Below are 24,623 nucleotides of genomic sequence, written 5' to 3' on the forward strand. Positions count from 1 at the left end.
TATATATATATATATATTTGCGGGTATGTTACTCTTTTAACCATGCATTAAAGCAATTAATTGCTCTTTCTAAAATCTTTTGTACAATGACATAAATAGAAAAAATAGCTGTCATTTGATAAGGATAATATCATATAACCATCTTTTTTTAAACTTTGTGCTCTTATTTTTTTCCTAAAAATTTCTAAAAATTATTTTCAAAGAAATAATAATTTTTGTTACATGGGATCAGTTATCATCATGAATGCTCAAAATCAGCCCATTTGGAAAGAAATAATAACATTTTATGACTATATAGAATGCCTTTTGCGTTAGTTTACGTTAACCCCTATAGCTAGACAGAAATATAAATTGATTCAAAATTTTCACTCTCAATTAATTTAAACTTAATTGTTGTTATAGCTTCAAGTTTAGTATTTTGTACGTTCCCACCTGTTGAGATCTGCTCATACATAAGAAGTTCCATGCATTTTTCCGTTGATCTAAGCTTACAGAAATAACTGTAAGTGTTATACATCAAATAATTCAAACAGTATTTTTTTATTTATATTCAATTTCAAAAGCTAAAATTTCCCTTACGAGTTGAAAAAAATTGCAAATTATCCACGTGGTATAATACTCTCAATTTACACCATCTAATCTCTCTAACAATATTACTTTTCTTTTTGAAAAAAATATCATAATAATAGCTAAGAGAGTAATGAATAAGAAATAAATAATTTTGAAAAGCCTCATTTTTTTCGTTTGGTATTGGGAATTATTTTAAGGAAAACTTATGTCCTTTTATTTATCTTAACAAACACAAATACATAAACTGTTCCGATCAAAATCTCCAGCAATTTATGAAAGTTACTGTTATAAAAATTACCATTAAGCTTTCATTTATTTTTATTAAACACTGTTATAAAAGAATACTTTCATAACTCTACAAGAAATAGAAAGTGGCAAATTTTAATTTCCGAAGTTTATTACTTTTACATTTTTTCGAGATTTATTTTTAAAACGAGCTTGCTAATATTAAATTACGTCAAAGAAAACATCTAAATGCTTTTCCTTATTTTATTTCTCTTTCTTTCAGATTTTCTACAGGGTCAAGTGTTGAAAAAAATTTCCTGCGGGAAATCGTACATTCATATTTTACTAATGCATTCTCCAGACAGCTTCAAAATATCTCTAATCAAATAAAAATAGTCACTTATAAAAGTTTTTTGTTGCATTCGGTAAAATTTACAGAAACAAATTACTGAACCATATGTTGCATGAGAACATATGGTTTCTGTTATTTTTTTGTTATCTGCTTATAAAAAGAACAATCAATAATCCCAATTGTATGCAATTTTTTTAAGAGAACAAAAGGAAACGAAACTTAACGAATGACTTCAGTTCAAAAATTGAATTTCTTAAATTAAATCTCAATTCGGAGAAACTATTTAAGGCACACTACTTTTGGATTTCAAATTTTAGCCTTTTCTGTTGCAGACTTATTGTTGATATCATCAGTACTTACTAAATTGATTCACTCTTTTCAAACGTATGTGTTTGTAATAAATTGCTGATAGAAATGAGACAAATTTACTTCTTCGTTTTAAATATGCTACACATAGGAAGCACCCAAGTAACAGTCAATTACTCGGCCAGTGGGATCTTGTGCATTAATTCAAAGAATATATACAGAGAAAGAAGGCTAGTTACAATAAACATAATGTTAATAAGTCCCCCAAAGTTTGGTGTGGTTGCTGCGAAAACGGGAAAAAAACAGGCACAGCAGCAGAAGTTCTTGAAACGGGTTTGCAATCTCCTCTCTCCCAAACCACTACGGTTGTTGGGGAAAAGAAAGGTTTTTTCTTTTTATTTATTATTGGTTTGATTAGCATTTTCACACTATTGATGAACAGTACTGTACTATCAATTAAGATTTTACCCTAAGAATACATTTATATCATCGATGTTGATTACATCTGCTAACATATTTTAACAAGGAGAAAAAAGAATGAACTTTTGGTGCGGGAGGCAGAATACCCAACCATTCACGTAGAGTCGTCCAACTAGCGGTTCTCAGGTGACGTACCTCCTGACAATCACTTATTACGCACATGCGCTGGAACTTTATAGATATAATTCTCTGCTAAATTTGAGTATGTTGCTTACCCTGTAAGTTGTTTTCCTAGCACAGCAATCACACCGAACAGTTCTCAGCGTTAGTTACGTATTCGAAGAGCTGGACTTCTTTTTCTTTCTGTATTCTTTGGTTCACAATTTCAAGACAAACGATATGGTGGAAGCAATGACAACCATTGGACAAGTTGGCACCCCTCGATCTGAAACCGGATAGATTTCCAGTCTTCATCTGGAATAGAGCCTGATTCTTCGTCGCATTGGTAGCCCACATGCTATATGCTTCTCATAGATATGAGCCGTTAATTTTGAACGTGTAATAAGTCTATTTGGATGTAAAAAGTCGTTTATTTGTTTATACTTTAACGATTTTAATTACGATTGTTGAATTTTAATGTACCATTGAATTACAGTATTAAAACATCTCTCGAATTGATTTAAGTTGGCTAATATTTTCAATCTCATTAAAAGTTAAGCATAACCCTTAAAAAGTCTCGAACTTGAACCACTTTCTAAATAGACTCTTTCTGCTTTCAAAAATAACAGCACATAAATTAAAAGCTGTAACATCCATATCTATAGTTTTTTTTGCGACACTTATAATGCATTAAGTGCTTTGAGATATGATTCTTGCAGTAATGTGAAATGGCTTGATATTTTCATGATTTGAAGAGAAAAAATAACATTAAATTTATAAAACAACAGGATTATCAGATTACTTAAAAATCAAGACGTCTGTTAAAAATCAGAAGAAAAAAAACACATAAATACTTGATATGTCCTTCAGAGTTTATGTTATGATATTTAAAAAAATATGAATAAAAAATTTATTAATCTAATCGATAAAATAATCCATAAATGTGAAGTTTCTTTTTACAAACTATTATTTACTATAGTATAACCAGCTGGAAGATAAAATGGATTATTTATATGATGGTAAAAATCATAAAACAATGGCTCGTCCTTCGCAGATCTGAAACTGATAACATTATAACTGATTGCACAAAATTTGACAATTATTCAATCAAAACAAAAAAATTGCCTTATATGAAAGATAGCATGAATACCTTCTTAAACTATAAAACTCACACTATTCATAAATAAAAACTCAAACGATTTATCATAAGTATCAGTGACAAATGTGGCAACTAATGAGAGTACTAATTGTGAATTATTAGCATTTTCATCAATTTTGTAATCCTTTTTAACTAAACAAAGGGTGTTGTAAAAAAGTTTATTAAATAGTTTGACAACATCACTAAATAAACACTATAATTTTTCATAATAAATAAATGAATAAAAGGCTTTTACAGTTTTTGCAACTTTTCTCTGTTACTAAGAACATATTTTTTGAATGTCGTACGATGTCTTTAAATAAGACGTTTTATTTTCTTTCTAGGAAAAGGATTATTACTTTCCTTATAACACCCATTAAGTAATTCTTTGCCAAAAAGTTCGCCACGCACCATTGGAGAAAGCGGAAAGCGCCGCAATATCGTTTATGTCAACAATTTTAGCAGAGTTGAAAATTCCATTATTCATTTAAGTCGCCAACTGAATCGCATTTTTCCGTCATTTCTTTATTTTGCTATCACCCTATTAGCTATTTATAGAAAATTCTATGTATCATGTTTATGATCTTTGCAAACATCGATACTTGAGTGTTGAAAGGGGAATTTACTGTTTCTTTTTTCCCTACGGAAGGGATATCTTTTACTTTAATAAATACTCGTGACGCTCACAAAATCACAGCAACAAATGCATAACAGTTAGGAAGAAATGTAATAATGTTCTAAAAATTGTTTTCTGCAACATCGTGATTGAAATGTTATGAAAAATGTTTGCATTTCTCTGACATTCCTTCGAATTATTCCTGAACAGGTACTCGCAGAAACATTTCTGAAATTACTATTCTTGTAATCTTCTGCTGTGTATGTGCAACAAGTCACTTCGGCATAATATGTTGAATAATATGTTAATATTTATAAATTTTGTGTATATATATACACAAAATTTATGATATATATATATATATATAGGGTTATTCATAATTCCCTCCGCCTGTAAACGCCATTTTTCTTTACTACAACTGGCTTCAGTGGTACATGGTACTGCCATCTACCGGCAACTGCTTAAATTAAAACTTGAATACTTTAGGAATAATTTCATATGTTCTTTTTTGCCATATTCGTCTTCGTTTTTTTACTATAGCGCTTCGAGACCCCGGAGGGAATTATGAATAGCCCAGTATATATATATATATATATATATATAAAGGAAAAAGGGATAAAAAAAGCGAGAGTAATGAAGAAAAATAAGTACTTTTTACTGCGCAAAAGTATATAGAACTCATAAAATGATTTTCTGTCTTATAATTTTAAATTTTGAATTATCCAGTATAATATTATTGCCTTGCGCACATTCAGATTCGAGTCAGTTCTAGGTAACTAACAAATCAAACGAGCTCCTTTACTCCAGTACGAAGGTGCCATAAGTTGATTTTCTCAGTATTTTCTTGATTTTTATTTCCTAATTTTTGCTTGCTTCCTTTATTTTGCGTTTTTTTTTAATTTTACATTTTTTGGTTCATAAGTTCTATTTTTATTTCAGTTTTTTTTCTGAAAACTCTTTTGATATGAAGCTAAATTTAGCAGTCAGACTCTAAATACGCAGCATAATTAGAAAATTTGCAAAAAAGTTATGTAATTCTAACATAATTCAGAGAAAAAATAACATCCAGTGTATTTCTAATGGAAGATTTGGTTTCGCAACATTTTTGCAGACTTTGCAATAATTTTCGCAAGTTTGCGATACTTAGCAACAGAATGATTGGAATAGTGACAAGATTTTTAATTTGTCTATGTTTTGACGTTAATATTTTTCCGCCGTTATCTGCATTATTTACTCGTTTATACTGTCTTTTTTTAGACGTCAAAAACTGTCTTTTTTTAGACGAATTATAATTAAATAATGCCTAAAGCTTTCTAAGAAGCAAATGGGCGTTTTAATAAGAGCCCATTTACATCTGATGCGAATGAAGAAGCAACAGATATTCAGAATGGGGAATCATCTAGCTCTAAATAGTTGAAAACAAGCCCTGAATTAGTTGAACGTTAATTTGGAGATAACAAAATTGTCAATTTGACAACTTAATCTTTACTGTGGTATGTTACTCAGAATGTTTCTTTCGGAGATTGGAACTAGTGGAAGACTCTGTGAGGGGATTATGCTCCAACATGATCATAAAGAGCAAATACTTGTCCTTTTTTGAAAGCTTCTCCTTCAACAGGACAGCATAACAATTCTTCCTTCATAAATAGTTATGTTGTTTTGGTTCTCAGTATCATTGGAAAAAGATTTTCAGCTGGCAAAACATTATATTCCTTTCTGAGACTTACCATTTCTTTCAAAACTTGCTTTTCACAATCAAGAGAAGGAATTATTGTCAATTGTTGAATTTTGAGAGCAAGAAAACGATACTTCTGCACTGACTGAAAGTTAAATTTCTAATGAAGAAGTGGAATATCAGTGGAATGTGGATGTCAGTGAATAGTACATTGCAACTGCGAGGCAACTCATCCTTAAATGGTTGTATAAGTGCTGTTTGAATCAATACCTGCCAAATACTGGACATTTAAGCAATAGCTCAGTATTCAAGTCAGCGGATCACGAGTGTGCAAATTATAAATGTTCTGCAAGAAATATGGAGGTTGATGGCATCCAATGCTTTTTTTTCGAACTGTTCTATATCCGGATTATGCAGTTTAATGAATATCATAGTGATAGTGACTAAAAATGTATGAAAGTATTGAAAACTCTTACGGGATTGATTCTGTAACAAAACTAGAATGCATTGGATATGTGCAGAAATACGTAGGTGGGCATTAACGCCAATTGAAAAAGTATATAAAGGTCTAGGGAAGAAGGAAGGAAGGGGAAACTGGCTTACAAACTGACTGATTGAAATCAAAATTACTATGGCATTGCAATTAGAAGCGATGTAGGTAATCTATAAAATATGATGAATGCTGTCTATGCTTCATTGTTAAGCAGTGTTTCGGATACCAGCAATCCTCTTCATGGTAAGTGCTCAGAAGGTCCTGATAATTGATGTAAATTTCAACCAGCAAAAGCTACAAGAGATGAACTTCAAGAAAATGGAACCGGACTATCAAGCAATCTAGTTAACCTTATAAAACCTTCATAAACAAAGATATGTGATGAAAGGTTTTTAAATTGGTGACTGCATGTTAAAACTCAGAATTGTAACAAGAGCAACAATAATGTGCTTTGCAACATTTTTCCCTAGACTGTTATTGAACTGGAAATATTTCGATTAGGAGCATTATTAGCCCTGATATATTTCAATTCAGGTTACATCAGACTTATAACTATCCTTGAAAAAGCTGAAATTTTTCTCCCGGAATGCCTTGTGTATACTTTTTTTAATTTTGGCAAGTAGCGAATTTCAGCATCTACGAGACATTCCTTATAATAATCTAAATTATCTCGAAAAAAATGAAAGATGCTTGAAAAACGAATAGTACTAATAACACAAAGCCTGCGAAATTGAACTTTTAGAAAAATACAAGAGAAGTTATTGTTAATTTATATGTTATTTGATGTGCTGATTTTGAAAATGATCCTCATTTTCCCCAATCACATCAGGATTTTTGTATAAAATCGATATTAATGTTTTTACTAAAATCCTATTTGGAAAGGAATTCTCTCAAATAATTTTGCATGTACTATCCGGTAACTGTTCTCTTTATTCATTTTGATCTATGTAAAATTTATTCTTGTGAAAAGAAATTGATTTTTGAGCTATCAACTGATTTTTTATAGGTTAAAATGAATAAAAAATACTGTTACCAGACAGCAGAAGTCACCTCTGGTCAAGAGAAAAACAATAAGTTCTTTGTGTTCAAACTTTTTACAACAGTTTCTAAAAGAAAATCACCAACATACCACTTTAATTTGTTTTTATTGAGATAACTTATGTAAAATTGACGATTAACCAAGAATAACAAATATTGTGTATGTGTATATGAAAGTTTGAGACAAAAAACGAAACAAGCAAAAAACAAAAGAGAAAAGTTTCTATTTAAGTATATACTCGTTTTCCTCTGAAACTTATTTTTGATGATCTTATTTCATGCTTAATCTCAGGTTTATCCCAAGCTATCATCCAACAGTAGTCAGTGAACATGTTCTTGTCCCATCTTCCTTGATATTTACGCTAAATATCTCTGATATCTTGATGGAACCTTTCCCCTTGTTCTTCGCTAACTGCTCCTGAATTTTCAGGGAAAAAGTCCACATGTGAGTGAAGGAAATGCATTTTTTACTCATGGAGCAACCCAACGTTTTAAAATTATGCAGCATTTTCATTACAATTTCCTTATAATCAGGATCCTTGTAATTACCCAGAAATTTACTGACGACATCTTTGAAAGCAACCCAAACCGTTCCGTTTCTGTCATGTTATCCTTCATGAGTTTGCGGTTATCAGAACCAACAAATATTCCTTCTTTTAACTGACCTGGAAACTTTTTGCACAGATATTTGAAACAATTGCCATCTTTTGGAACAGCCTTGACAGACTGCTTCGTTACACCTAATTTTATGTGTAGCGGATGTAACAATACTTTTTTCGGATCAACTAAGCTGTTTCGAATAACGTTCTTGGTGCCTGGGTCAAGATTTTGTCTTTTCGGCCATTCTTTTTTGACCCATCAATGTTGAGTCTTGTCACGGCTGTCTCACTCACAAATGAAACATGGGTACTTTATATATCCCCCTTGTTAACCAAGAAGAATGGAGATAACTTTCAAATCACCGCAAATGGTCCAACTGTGGTCGATATATTTTATTTTGTTCAGGACGAGAGCCGGGTTTAGATATTAGTCTTTGATTTTTTCGGTTATACCCATGGACATGGCAGGAACAAAAGTAACAATCATCAAAGTGGTTTTGGGGCTCTCTCCACGTCATAAGAATTCCAAATCGTAAAGCAGTCTTCTTTCCTTGATGCCATAAGCGTAGATCATTGAGACACTGCACACAAACTTTATGAGGTGCCCAAGATTTGTCCTGATCTCCGAGTTTCATGTCAAAATATGCGAGATGAAGTTGTCTTACATAGTCTGTAATGCTCCTCATGCGATTTTTAACTACACTATATTCGCCGCATGGATAACAAAAGTCATCTGGGAAATTTTCCCAATGTCTTGAACTCAAAGCCATGTTTCACGAAACGCACAGAAAAAAAGAAAACTTTAAAATGACTCCCTATAACGCTTGCTAGTGTTTCTGAGAGGTCAGCGGACCTAGATAAGGATTCTCGCGACGCTATTGGTAGAGAAAGATTGTTACACAGAGAGGAACGGTGGCAGGAAGTAGTGATAGAGGCGTACTTTTATAGATTAGACCAAAATAGAATGCTGATCCATCAAAAAGGGAAGAAATTCAAAAATGAAAATTTTTTTATGGTAAATGTTCATAAAAATTCCAGTAAAATTGAATTTTTCTAAAAAACGTGACGTGATGGACATTTTTAATTATTATTTTCCATTTCAGCACCAAAAAATACATTAAGTTCAGCTGTCAGACCCCTTGTATTTTTTTCATCGCAGGCCTGTGTAATTGAAAAGGAGAAGGTATCCATATGGCTGTTGTTGATTTACTGATGTTTTGCTACTTATTTGCTTCTTAAACTTAATAAACTTGTTCAAAGATAAAGTGCAAGTGTGTTTACTGTTGTGCTTTCGACATAAAAAAGTCCATTAAAAATATTTAACTTTTTTTCTTTCAAATTTATATAATTACATAGCAGAAATGAAAGAAATGATTCTTAAGTCGTTTTCTTAATCTGCAAAAGGTATTTCAAAAAAAGGTGTTTCGACATATAACTTTTTACGATCCTAAAAATTATTCAGACGTAATATTGAAACTATTCCAAGATGAAGAAAAATATTGAGAAATAATGAAAAAAATTGCTTGTACTTTGGTAAATATTTGGTTTTGAGTCCTTACAGTGACATAATTTTTTAGACTAATGATCTTCAACCTTTAAATGCGTTTATCTCAAAATCAATTTTTTCACAATTTTCCCCACCTCAGACACGATAATCTAAAATAATTGTTTAATTTTTTCATGAGTGTTTATGACTGTATCATACATGTTTTGAACTATAAGATTAAGAGAAAAAGGTGTAATTTCATTTTTATAAATGTTTTTTTTTAGCAAAGAGAAGTGCTGAGATTTCTAAAATTTTGCTTTTTTAGCTACATTGACCTACATTTTTAACTACAGTACTTTTTGAGGGAGCTAAACAGCAATTGCGTTAACAATATGAAAACCTACAATGGTTAGCCTTACAGCAAGAAGTTTCTACCCCTTGATTCGTCTACCACTGACCCAATAGGAGGCGAGCAAGCCATTACGGCTGATTAACCAACGAGGTTTCCTTATCATATAAACATATTATCTGCAATCTGTGTTGGAGACAACATATTTCCATTGGAATTTTAAATCTTTTAACCCCTGGTTTACCTTTTTATTTTAGCCATCTTAATTTTAAGTGTTCCATAACAACACAGGTTAATTTAAACATTCAAATATTATTTTTGATCGAATTTTTAAATGTAAAAGCTGCTAATCTGTTATCACTAGAAAACTGAAGATTTTCAGATTGAAATGCATCTTTAATCAAACATTTATAAAAGCATTTTTAGAACATAAAAGGTTTATATATTTTTTTTAAATATATCTTTAACCAGTCTATTTAAAATCAGTTAAGTACATAATATATATTTTGTCTCTTAGGTGGTCCAGAAAGTCCTGAAGGTTTAGAAGCGCTCAATGTATCACATCAAAGTGCCCTTTTAGTCTGGAGCCCAGGTTTCGATGGCGGACTATCTCAAACATTTCAGTTGAAAATTCGAAAGAACCAAGAAATGTCATATACATATGTGCACATACCTATAAATTCGTCAAATTATTTAGTTACTGGACTTTCGCAAGGAGCCTTATACGAAATCTCAATTGCTGCTAAAAATTCTTTAGGAGAAAGTTTATTTTCCCCTTCTATTAACTTTCGAACAAAAAGTAAGTCATTCATCATGCTTCACTTATAGAAATTTAAAAAACATTATTTGCATAAACTTTATCCTTATTAGGAAATTGCAATTAGATTGTATGGCTCCTAACTATGTTAAGTGAATTTCGTACTAAGAAAATTGCCTCAACTTTAGAATTCCATAAACGTCATTACCAATTTAAAATATATTTTTTAATCTTCACGTGAAATAAATGTACCAAACGTATAACAATTAACATATTTTATGATAGTTACTTAATAAACTCCGTTATTACAACACAAAAACCGTAAAAGAAAAACCAATATTTTAAAAATGCATTCCATTCACTCGGAAAAAACCATAGGATCGTTTTTCTCTCTTATGTACAATTATCTTCACTTAAAAAATCTTCTGCGAATACAAATATGTTCATAGATCTGGAAATCACTTAAATTTTGAGATGTGTAAGTGGCGACATTTAGTTTCAAAGAGCAATTAATAAATACGTTATTATTTTTCTCAAAAATTAGATGTGAATAAAGTACTTCTTAAAGTAGTACATCAATATTTCCATTATCAGTAATTGCATTACATACATTTAAATACGTAACTTATATTGACAACAGTAATGGATAAAAAAAAGTGTATGTACATAAATATTGAACCATGTATTAAGATTAGACGATAAAATGTTATCCCAATCGTGTTGGTCACTAAAACTTCTTGAAATAAACTTTTTCAAAAATTATTAAATTTCAAATGTTAAATAATTTCCATAATATTTATGATCCATCCCTAGATAAAAAGCGAAATCAACTTATTACCTAAAAAAAATAATAAAAATAATTCATTCACGTTAAATCTCTATTTTCCTTATGACACACTAATCATAAATTTGGAAACCTGTTAGTTTATAATGTGCTGATTAATTTAATATACTCTACGTACATCAATAAATTACATAAACTTTAATTATTACCATATTATAATTTTTAAAGAAAGCTAACCTTGATCATATATGGATTTTAAATACATTCGAAGTCATTAATATTTTAATTCTAGTTTCAAATCAAGTATATGTTTAGGGTAAAATATTTATCGAAAATGAACATCTTATGAATATTTATACTAGATGACAAATTAAATTTAAATATTTGTTCAGATTTCTAATTGAAAGCAGATTTGAAGATTTTAAATAAATATTTTAGTTCTCTAAAATCTATTGAAGACAAGGACTTCTAATAATTTCTAAAGAAGTGTAAACAAATTGCAACTAATATACATAATTGTTTGTCAACGAAACAGTCACTTTTATAAAGTTTTTTTTTTGTTACAAAGTAGCAATCACATTGCTCAACCAAGCATGAGAAGTCATTAGTACACAAAGAATATAATTTTGTCTTAAAGCAGTGACGTTATATAAATTTCAAGTAAATTTTCGCTTCATTTATCTTTCATTTAATTTTCAACTAAATTTGTTCCTCTTAATGAGAAAGTTTCATCTTTAACGCTTAAAGAGTTTCAAACTATATAAACTATTCATCACACAACTACTGAGAGAATATTCAAGATTTATTTTTATTTTATTACTGTTTTAGTTAGTCTATTATTACTATGATTTATATATATATATATATATATATATATATNTCCCATAAAAATAGCTATATATATATATATATATATATATATATACAACTTTCTAAAGCAGTAATTAACTAATTAAAAGATAGCCCATTTTATTCGGCTAAAAGTGCGAAGTCGCACTATATCAATACATATTATTTATTAACACTGTGACGTATATCGTTCTCTAATTTTATTTTTATGCTATTTTCAAGGATACTGAACATCTCTAATACATAATAATTCAATTGGAGAAAGCTCTTTCTGTTAAGGAATTTTCAATTTTTATTTTTATTTTATTTTAAATGGTTATTGACAAACTCCACTTTTTGAAAATTTATAATTATTCCACTCGATTTATCCTGTTTTTATGATAGATTAAAATTTCAAGTTCTGTAAAAAAAAATAAAACAAATATCATAAAATACTAGTCTTTTACTAAATGATTGCTTTGGCTAATTATGTGTATACACACCATTATATGAAGTATTATTATTCATGCACCAGGCATTATTTATGTCTTAATCAATGTACTTCAAGCATATTTCAATGTAAATATTACTACAAAATTTATAATATCTTTACTTGGCTTAAGAAAGGTTAATTATGACGGAAAAAAGAAATTTACTAAGAATAATTAAGTTTTATTTATTGCACATAAGCTGAAAGTATGTACCCATAATTCTCAATATAAGATAATTATATAAAGAAAAGTAGAGTATCGAAGAGAAATTTTTTAAAAAAAAATAAAAGACTTTAAACAAAAGAAAATTAAAAAGAATTTAAAAAATATTAAAAATTAGAAAATGGCAAATTGAAATGAAAGTATGTAATCTCTTTTTCAACCCTCACGATCATATCGGCAAAATTTAGTGTTTTCTGTTATAGCATTAGTGTCACCAAATCAAAATATATCAATACAGCAGCGTGAGGAAAACCAAAAGATAAGACTGATTCATTTACATAAGACTCAAGTAAATGCAATACAGAAAATTAAATAAAAAAAACACGAAAAGGAATCTATAAAGGTAGAAAAGATAAATACGCCATGTTCCTACGACTAACTTGCCAAAGTTATTCAATAATATATTTCCATAAATAAGTTGCCAGATTTTAAAAAGTGAAATTAAAGCATTATAAAGGCAGGTGGAAATTTTTTTAAGGTTTGATCATACTACAGTTAAGAACCGATCTAATTTGTCCGTTACCTTGGATTCGCTCGAAAAACAACAGCATTGTAACAACATATTAAGTTGAATAACTCAAAAATTATAATTATTAAAAAATCAAATTTTCTGATTTAATTGAATTTTTTTTTTTTTGTAATGCATTCATAAGTTATCAGGGGCAGTCACCGGAGAAAATGAACTATAAACATAACGAGTTTAAAACGCAAATCGATCTGAAAAGATATAATTAAACCTTTCTTTGAACAGGGAGAGGAGCCACTTTGCTTTCATTAAAATAATAATTTTCCTTCTCAATTTCTTCAGCATAGTTACTAAGCGTTGACAACAAAAATCTGTCGAAATGTTTAATTCCGGTTTCAAACACTATAGATAAACTAAGTTTAAACTATTTTTGTACTTTGCTAAAAATATGTATTATTGATGTTTGCAGTCTGATTTTACAAATTTCAGAATGACTTTACTTGCATTTCAAATCTTTATTAGTAATATTGATTTTTAAAACAAATTTTCAATTCATTGAAAAAATATTTCGCGCATGCTCACGTTATAAATTTATTTATGTTTTAGAAAAATACAGGCGAACATGCTACGCAAAACTCATTTAAACATTTATTTCGAATATGCATTTAAATTTTATCATTCCTTAAATACATATTGAAAGAGAAAAAATTGTTTCTTTACTAGTCTTTAAAATTCGAAAGCGGTGATAAGAAATCCAGGCTCTCCAAACATTCCTCTATCAACAGTTTGAAATAGTTCTTTCCTTTTTTGGCATGAAATTGAAATTTGAAACATATTGCTTGAGGCAGTATAAACGCCAATGGGTTTATTTCCTTCTAATGTTGACGTTTAAGAATAAATATAGCGTCGATGGGAGTTATGTGACATCGTATTCAATGATCTAGTAGGCAGTTTCAAACACGTAATTCCATTAAGCGCTGTCAAAAAGTTTTGGAAGATTCTCTGTATAGCTTCATATATCCCTGCCCACAAAAGATTATTTATAGCTCTTGTAGGGAAATCAGAATTTATCATCTCTTTAATTCTCACGGCAGCTGGTGGTGTTGCTGAAACGAGTGTGTGCCATTAATGCTAAATTAAAGTTTTCTAAGTAAGAATTCATTGAAAACCCGATTGTAGTTTTTAAACATTTTGAGTATAAAAATGCTTCTCAAAAGGATTTTTATTTTTTACAGGCTTATTTTGAGATTCCTTTAAATATTTAATTTTAAATTGTTTGTAAAATGTGTGATGAGGAAGATTTTATTTATATAGTTTAGCTAAAGATATTATAATTGCAGTTTTATGAATAGAAATTCTTAAAAAAATCTGAAATTATTTAATCAAATTTTTGTGTTTTCATTAAATGTTATTAAGCATTTTGACACCTTATTGACTCCTTGAAGGCCTTTATCAAAAATTAAAATAATTTGAATCTACGCAGAATAGGTCAATGAAGGACACAGGGTCATAGACGGAGCATTTTTTTTAAATCTTAAATGCAGAAGAATATCTAAAAACAAGAAATTTAAAAAAAATCAAACATGTTTTAATACTCTAATAAACAATAAAGGGACTAATAATAATAAATAAATGGCAGAAATTTAAAACCTGCTTTATTTTAGAATTGCAATATAATATGCATAGTTAATAAACTAATTAAGGAAGGTAGCAAAAACTTTTACTTGTAAGTACAATAATAAAGAATTGTGTATTATACGTGAACAAATTTTTTTCTTTATTCATTTTTTTGTTCCGAAAATAATTTGTGATGAAAGTCAATACTTTATGCTTCATCAAATTCTAAACACAGATAAAAAAATGGAAGGTTTAACTGACTTAAAAAATTTTTTTTTGGTCTTCAATTCTGTGCACATTTTCCTGTTTTTTTATCATATTAATTTAATATGTATCGATATATATATTTACATATTTTTTTTTTGTTCTAAGAACTTTTTATATGCTAGATAAGATTAAGGCTGATTTTTAAGTGCAATTTATTTTTGATTGTAAACCTTGCTTATATTTCTAATTTAAGTATAGAACCCTCATTTTATAAAGTACAAAAATAAAAAGGAATTTTTTTTTTCGAATTCTAAAAATGAAATATATTTTTATTTAAGACCGAATTGGCATAGAATGAATGCATTAATTCACTGGCTTCAAAAATAATTTTACTTCCATTCTAAACAATTTTAGTATTTCAGTTAAAATATTCTTTTTTTAATGAGCACTTTCAACATTATTAAATTTCATAAGAAATAAAAGATGAAATAAAGTGAAGAGCATTTTTTTTATTCTCACAGTTAATGAAATTGAAATATTACTAACCGCACAAAAAAGAAAAAAAAACATTAAGTTACCATTCTGATTTGGTAAAAAGATTTTAAATGTCTTCCTTATGAGTTTCATCCCAAAGGAATTGGCCCCTTTTTTTACTTTAATGTATTTTATTGTCTATGTGATTTGCATTTCAGAGACATTTGTCAAAATTAAAACTATAAATAAACTTTAAAAAATATTTATTTACTGAAATTAAACATAAAGTTAAAAATTTTCCTCAGCTCTTCAAGTGCGTTTAAATAAACATATCATTTCAACCTTTCAGAGACTGTGAAAGTTAAATTCAATATAAGAGAAAATCATTTAGTTAATCTGTAAATATTTTGCTCAAAGTTTTTATTAATAAATTATTTTATTATTTACAGAATGATAATAATTCCATTAATAATTTATTTCATAATTTTTATAATAATAATAATTTTATTAATAATTTATTTTATAATTTTCAGAATAATTATAATTTCATTAATAATTTATTTTATAATTTTCAAAATAATAATAATTTAATTAACAATTTTTTTCATAATTTTCAGAATAATAATAATTTCATTAATAGTTTTTTTTTATAACTTTCAGAATAATTCGCATTATTCAGTAGTAGCATTATTCGCATTATTCAGTTCGCTAGTAGCATTTTTGCCCTAAAGGGAATAGAAATTATAAAATAATTTAAAATAAAATGGTAAATATATTTCATGTTATATTTTATAACTGTCGTTGAACAGACGACCCAATTCTTACCTCACGACTAGCAATTGTTAACCCCGTAGCTTTTCCTTTCGGGGAAGATTTTTTGAGGGAGCCAACCCTCATTTGCGTTACATGGAGTGGAAAACTACGAAAACCTTCCATGTTTAGCTTGGTGGCAAGGGAACTCTAACTAAAGGATATTTTTATGTCAGCACTGTGATCGGTAAGAACCGGATGTGGAATTCGTATTGGCTAGCCATTGCTGGGATTCGAGCCCGCTGTACCTCATTAGGAGGCGAGAGTCACCCTTAGTCACCCGCATCTGTTGAATATATTTTATTTTATAATTGTCGTTGAACAACCGGGTTCCAAAAATTTTGAGGATTCTAAAAGTGCCTCTTAAGGATGGTCTTTATGAAATACCTTGCACCACAGATAGTTTCCTGAAAATGTCTGTCTTCATTCTCCAGATAGTAGGAGGCGATTGACTAACCACGCCCATATAGACTGATTATTCTTTCTACTGATAACCCCCTTCCCCTACCAGCGTTTAATCTTGACAATAAAATCATTTACATTACCCAGAGAACATGATACACGCACAGTGATACTTAAACAGATGTAGAAGAAAGACTATGCCATAACTCTAAAGATGTTCTTTAGCTTTTATTGATAAATCGTTACCTTTGTACATCTTATATGAGAAGGAAAATAATTGAGCACATTTCCTGATTATATTGAACAACGAAGCTTTTTTTTTCAATTTTGATAATATTATTAATATTTCTAAATATAATAATTTAATTATTCCAAACAGAAGTAATTTTAAAGAACAAAATTATATGGAAAGAAATTTCTTTCTAAACCAACACCTATTAAATATAACGACTCAATGTTAATGATTTTTATAGTATCTTATTGGCAAATTGAATAAATTTAGAAAACTAATCCAGCATTTTTACTGGTCTTATGGACAACAATCTGGCATTAAATTAGAAAAATGACATTTATGTTTAATATTTTTCTTAGAAATTAATAATTACATGTATTCTATTCCGTCATTATTACGTGTATATGACTTTTAAACATTCGTCTTGGTGTGCTGGTATTCAATTTTTCTAAAATCTTGCTGAAATAATTTTTCGTTTATGATGTAATCATTTGTTTTCAAATTTTGCCCCACCAATGAATCAAAGCTTCTCATAAAATACAGAAGAAAATTTGAAAAATAATTTGACACTTTAATGTTATACGTTATTTCATCAAACTGAATTAAGGGTAAATGAAAGTATACTTTCAGATTATCGAAAACAAATACACGTAAGTATGACTTCCACTTAATTTTTAAAGTTTGGATGATTGGTTTTCCTTCTTTTCCATTAGATTTCACGATAGATTTCTTTGAAATTGTCATTATACTATTGATTATGAGAACTAATTTTTTTTAATTTTTTTAAGGTTTACCTGTAATGGATTCAACAATATCTGGCCCAATAACTAGTAGCAATTATTCTGTTGAGTTTTTACCGGCTTGGCTTCTTGCCGCTGCAGTGATAGGGAGTCTAATTGTTCTTGCAAATTTATTAGTCTGTATAATTTACATTCGACGGAAAAGATATGGCCGTGGTCGTCAAGCAGGTGAGTAAATTTAATATTTTGACTATTAGCAACTTAGTCATAGACTATTTAGCCAGTTGTTGAGAGTTGTCGAGTTGGTAAGAGTAGTTGATCAGAAAATTAGGTATTCACGTGGCTCTTAAATTATTGCTCAACCCTTTTATGATGAAATCTAAAATGATATGAAGGTCTTGGAACAATCGTGGTAAAATCCATTTAGCATGAAAGAGCTTTTGAGAAATCATGCGAGCGAAAATTTCATATTTCATACTAATTTCAAGGGTGGTAAATTAGTTCTTGCAATATATATCTTTATAATTAACTTATAACTTACACAACTTATTACATTATTATTAAAAGACAGATTTCTACATTATTATGAAAAGAAAATTAATTAAAAATTAACGAAATTAATTAATTAAAAATAAAATACAAAAAAAATGCATCGCATTGAAATTGACTTGATATATTCACTTGATTGTTGTTAAATATAATTATTTTTTATGCTTGATACCATGTTATACATTAAGAAAAATTTACTTTTATCACTGCAAGTGTATATATATATANTTTTATAACTTTAGAGGTGTTTGAATTACTTGATTCTTCCTGTGCTTTGTGAGTGTTTACTCGTACCGTTAAGGCTCTTAAGACTCCTCTTCTTATATTTAAGTTAAATTTCGTTTTTCTCTTCAAGACATATTTCACGAAGAGTTCGAAAATTATTATCATTAGATACTCATATTTAAACTTTTTAGCAAAAATGTTTTTGAATTTATATAAATAAAGGTACGAAAATTATTAAAATTATTTCTTAACAATTTTTATTATAATCTGATGAAATACCAGGTATTATAAACAAGTTTTATATTAATATACGGGAAAATCTTTGCAAAAAATTTAATTTTTTTTCATTGACTTAATAATTTCTAAGAAGAAGACTTATTTAAAATATATTTTACATATATTACCTGAAAATACTTAGATTACTTACAAATAATAATTATTTTGATAATATCCTTTGAGAATGAAATAAATGAAATTTTAATATTCTTTTGCTTTAGAAGCCAAGCAGTCAAATCTAAAAACTTCAAAGCGTATTTTTTTTTTATTTAATTTGTAATACTCTTTTGAGTTGTATCTATATTATCAAAATTTAGAAACTTATAAATCTATAACGATATTTCCCTTTGGGCATTTTGAATAAATTTAACTTTTTAAAATAACAATGCTGATAAAATATTTTCTGACCCTTCAAAATTAATTGAAATTTTATAACATAGTTCCTTTAAATTATCGGTTTACAGATGAATGATTACATCCGAAATATGAGTTTAGCAAAAATGGTTTGTGTTTAATTCAAAATGGTGTATACAAAATAGTTTTAACTATTACAAAAAAGTAATGTTCATTATGTTTTACAAAGCTATAGTTAACACCATTATAAAATTGTTGAGTTTAAGTATATCATAATTGATATCCATATAAATTCCTTCATGCATACAATTTTAATATAAAATAAGTGAATCTACCAGTTTTCGAATATAAATTAGCTTTATTGAAGATTGCTTTTAGCGGCGAAATAAAAGTCTGTATCTATGTAACAAAATATGTTATTTTGTGTAATACTATTTACGATAATAATTTTTCCAAATATTGCAAACACTACAAGACAAGGCATTTTTGTGAAGAAGCGAAATTTATAATTTATTAAAATGAATTGGAATAAATACATTTTAAAATACGCAATATATTATTAAAATATTAGATGGCAAAATATTGCGTATAGTTGTTTAGATAAGTGAAAATTATATTCTGACTTAATATGATTGCTAATATTGTAAATATTTTAATCGCAAAGTTCATGAATGCTGTAAACCACATTTACTCAATAATTTAGATATTAATATATTCAAGCATAGATATTAACTACACATCAATTTGAAAGCTCATCCATTTTGATATTTTGATCCCTCTCCTAATATTGAAAATGCTTCTTTTTCCATCAAATAAACTTATTCAAATTGATATTTAACCAATTTGTGATTCCTCGCTAAATTTCTAACAAATATAATGTCTTTATGCATGTATCTGTAACGTGATTAACGCGAAATATAAATAGTCTGTTACCATAGATTGGCCCAAAAACTGAATTTGACCAAATTAATAATATAAACTTCAAAGCTAATGAATGAAAGTCAAAGATTAAATATAACATTTTAATTCAATGAGTTTTATAAAAGTAATTAACATTTATTAAATAATATGGAAAGAAGTTATTGGTTAATCACTGATAGTTAGCCACTGCATTTTAGAGTTGGTTAACCACTGATTTTTCCGAATTGTACTTTCACGTAGTAAAAAAATCAATCTAGATAACTAGAAAAACTTTAGGAAAATGTATTCAATTATTAAGTTAAAAGCACAAATACTCAGTGATTTAGTATAAAATTTAATTACGTTTGTTGGGTATCCGTTGGCTTTATTAAATTCTTGGAAAAACACGTCTATGTTTTTATTTTTCGTTAAATAAAAAATTGCTACAAAATATTTTAATTATATTTATTTTATTAATATAATGAATATAGTATTGAATAATGAATGTTATAAATACTTAGTAATAAAAGTTTTAGAAACATTGGAATTACAGGCAATTAGTTATTTTACATTAAACTTAAAATCCCGCCTTTTATCGTATAATTCAACAATGCGGATATTTCCATCGATTTTATTACTTAAATGTTAAAATTCATATTATCGTCTTGATTATAAAGCAATATTTATTTCTCGAGGTAAATACTATTTATCAAAAGTATGTGATTTTGAAAATTAAAGATAATTTAATCACTATTAAGAAAAAAAGTATACTTGAAATATCAAATTCGTTTTTAGATTTATTGATGATTTAATTAACTAACTGATAACAACAGAGTAAAATAAATTAAAAAATGCTTTGAAAGAATTATAAAAAATCTTTTGCTTTATTTTTTAAGTTAAAACTGATTTGAATAAAGGAATTTGCATTTATGTCACTATTATTTCTTTTTCATAATGCCGTAAGGAAATACTATTCATTGAACTTTGAATCTAATTTCCATATTTGAAATAGATAAAGAAAACAAAATTAAGTAGGGAGAGGAGAACGTTAAAATCACTGAACGGGAAGATATATGCTATTTTTTAATTGTCTTCCAAGTCAAAATCTTATCGAGAAGTTAAATATAAAATTTATTAAATGCTTGAGTATTCTGCTTTAGAGCAATGGCATGATTGTATAAATTCTTTTCTCCTAAAAATAAATTATATCATAACATTTAAAGAAATATAATATTGAAAGAAATATAATTTGACATTGAAAAACATGCTGAGCTATATTGAAACTAAACCTAAACCAGTACAATTTCTAAAAATTGTATTTTTACGCATTATATGCACTATCTTACAATTATGGAGAAAGGCAATTTCAGTTTTTGGTATTTTTCTTTAATTTCTCTAAGAATACTTAAAATAATATTTTATAACTTTAGAGGTGTTTAGTTCATGCTATTTTTCATAATCAGCAACAAGATTTAAAGCGTTCAGAGGGTTGGAAGATCGACAATAAATTATGAAAGAAAACACGTATTTTTGAACACTCGATGCCAGAAAAGCGAGTAATAAGCTTGTAACTTGTATTTATTACTTTAGTTGTTATTTTAAATAAAATTTTGTAAACCTAGAGTAGATATTTAGGGAGATAAGGTAATTTTAATAATAAAGCCAATTTATTTCTTTGATTCGTTTTTTTTTGCCATAACTTTATATATACTTAATGGAAACAAACAATATTTTTTGAGAAATTTCAAATTAATCACAAAATTATTTATCTAACATTTAAAAAATATTTCGTTAAAAACTGCTTAAGATATAAGTACTTAAAGTAGTTTCTTTATACTGCGCAAGCACGGAAATTTTTTTAAAAGAAAAATCCTAATTTAGTAGTTAATCGTATTTGGAAAGTAGTGAACTTTTTTTTAGATTTCATGAAAACTTTGAATTCATGACGTGATGAAATAGTGTAACAACTGTACTTATATTCTTATAATACCGTGGTCTTATAAGCAATGGGGAGAATATTACGAGAATTATTGACAGCCATGTCATTTATGTGGCTTCATTTCTGGAATTATTATAATATTAACCATAGAAAACAAGTTAAGTATAGCGTTATTTACTTTTATCATTATTATTTTTAATAATAATAATAATATTAATCATAATAATTATCCACGAATAAGAGTACGCTATATCAACTTTAATAGCAAATATAAGCGTCTTTTACAGATAGGTAGCAACTTGCATAAATTAATTGTATTTTTTGCAAATAAATGATAATTTAAATGTTTCGGGTTATCATAAATGTTGATATAAAATGTTTTCATGTTTTCCAGTAATTGGTGCATTTTTATCAATTTTAAAATTTGAATAATGTAAATCTTAATACGTATTTGGTTTGCCAGATGTAGCCAAAGTACTTTGCACTAAAAATAAGTATTATATTGATTTTTTCATACATTTATTTTAAAATATTAATAAAATTAATAATAGCATAATAATATAAATAATATTAAAATTATAATACATAAATATTAATTAAATAGTAATATAAATATTATTAAAAACAATTGCAAAAAATGTATTAGTATAAAATGTATTAGCATAAACATGTAAAATTGCGAAAAATATATTCTTCTTGTAGTTTCACAATTATTTGAATCCTCTACGAAAAATCAAATGTAAGAATGAAGCTACTTTCATAATATTTTTTTTATGTTTTATTTGGTGCTTCAAATCTAAGTGTAAGAAAGAAACATCATCTAAGTGTAAGAAAGAAACATGAAGAAACGCATAAGTCAAGTTTACTTTTCTCAACCACGAACGTATATAAATTACATTTCATATTCTTTTCTTTCTATCCTCTTCTTTAATTCTCCAATTTATTTCCGGAAACTCTAGGTTAAAAATTTCCCATCATAAAATGAGTATTTAAATCACTAATGTTTCTCCACAGCTTCTAAAAACTGGAGGAAATCGATGAATCTTTAATCGATTTCAGAAATCTTTTTACACTTAGTAACTCTTCCATTTCTCACATTTTTTTTACTGTGTAAATCTGCATTTTCTTGACTGATTATATCTGATGCTGAAAGTTCGAAAGCAATGACTTCTAAACTCGCAATCACTTTTTTTTCCATCTCGAATGGATATTTTTTAATGCTTTAAAAACTACGCAAGCAAAAATAATTAATATTTGTATTTTCGATACATGAGTTAAAACTTTGGTATTTATTCTTTAAAATATTTAATGAATCACATCTTTAATGAAACCCATGTAATTGTATATATTGAATCCCATAATGTTTTAAAACTTAATTTATTAATTATCAAATCTCTCAAAACGTAACCATAACTCAAAGTAATTTTCGATTCTGGATATATAGTAAAATGCACTTTAAGATTTTACTCGCATCAATAATAATCTGCATGCACAGCGTGAAAGCAATCCTCTAGAAATTTAGGAAACAAGCGGTATACACATCAAAAAAAATATGGTTTAAATTACGATTAAGAGTATCGGCACTGAGGAAGCCCGTACTTTTTACCGTATAATCCATTTTGAAAGTAATAATTAAAGTAAGAAAAATCGGAAATACAGTAATTTTTATAGTAATATTTACTGTAAAATTATTGAATCACTGTCATAAAATGAATATTAATGTAACAATGACTGTATAAATATAGCCAGCTCGGTAGAGCGCTGGACCCATGTCCGAGAATTCTTGGGTTCGAACCCCGCTGGCCAAAGATTCCCCGTGTAGTAAAGTGACTGATGCACGTTAAATCCGTCGAGTCGCAAAAGTCCTTCATGTTCCCATAACAAATCAAAACCTCTGGGGGTACTGGATTGGAGATCTATCGTTTTCTGATTCAGGTCAAAATTACGATCTGTGGATGAATGAATGGATGTATGAATGGGTCTGCCCTATAAACGGGTGTGACGTATGGTGTGGCAGAAGTCGAATTCTTGGCCATAGATGGCGCCACTGGACAACAGGAACAAAGGCTCCTCCTCTGCCTAATAAGGTATACGTCGACAACAACAACAACAACTGTATGAAAGTTTATTACGGTAAAAATGAATTTTTCGCAAACTGGGTATTATGGATCCTGCACGTAGTGTGCCAATACTTTTTACCGTAATTTGATCCATATTTCATTATATTGTATATGGTTTCTTATTCTGTAAGAATTTTATATAGTTGTAAGAAATTTCGATTTCATTAAAAATCTGAGGCTAGCTATTATCTTTGGCTGGGGATAAAATCAGAAATGCAAATAAATTAGGTAATTGGAAGCAAAACAATTCACTTTTTTTTCTGCAAAGCTAAATTATTTAATTTTTTTGCAATTTCAATATCTTTCAATGCAATTTCAATCCTACATTTTCAAAAGATAATGCTTAAAAATAAATCATTCCCTTTAGTTAGGTTTTCATACATTTTTTAAAGAATATTTAAAATCCTGAATTTTATAATCAAAAATTATTTTTGTATATAGCATTTATTAAATTTGAAGAAAATTCTATGGATTTATATTGTGTTAAGGCGTATAATATTTTTTCATATGAAATTAACTGAAAAAAAACCGATCATACTACAAGTAAGCTATAAAAATGCTTTATTTGTTCAGTAGGACAAAAAAAAAATTTGACGAAAAAAAAGTAAAACTTGGACGATTTTCCTTTAAAAAAATACTAATACTAATACTATTACTGAGAAAAAAAAATATGGTCAGAACTACCAGAATATGGTCAAATTTCTCTTATTTCTGGTTCTATTGAAACACCAAAAGACAAGGTAATTTTTTTTTGAAGAGCTTTGATAATTACTTTCTGGAAAATTAACAATAAAATATATGTTT

General features: G+C 28.0%; 1 protein-coding gene across 1 annotated transcript in view; it reads left to right on the plus strand.

The window, feature by feature from the left end:
• The window catches only part of LOC107452704 (nephrin-like), a 422,126-nt gene that overhangs the window by 344,715 nt on the left and 52,788 nt on the right, over positions 1-24,623 (plus strand). The window contains exons 17-18 of the mRNA XM_071188109.1: positions 9,944-10,225; positions 17,505-17,684. Coding sequence (XP_071044210.1) covers positions 9,944-10,225; positions 17,505-17,684 — 462 coding nt within the window. The remainder of the gene's footprint in view (positions 1-9,943; positions 10,226-17,504; positions 17,685-24,623) is intronic.

This window comes from Parasteatoda tepidariorum, chromosome X2 (assembly GCF_043381705.1).
Source record: "Parasteatoda tepidariorum isolate YZ-2023 chromosome X2, CAS_Ptep_4.0, whole genome shotgun sequence".
NCBI lineage: Eukaryota > Metazoa > Arthropoda > Arachnida > Araneae > Theridiidae > Parasteatoda > Parasteatoda tepidariorum.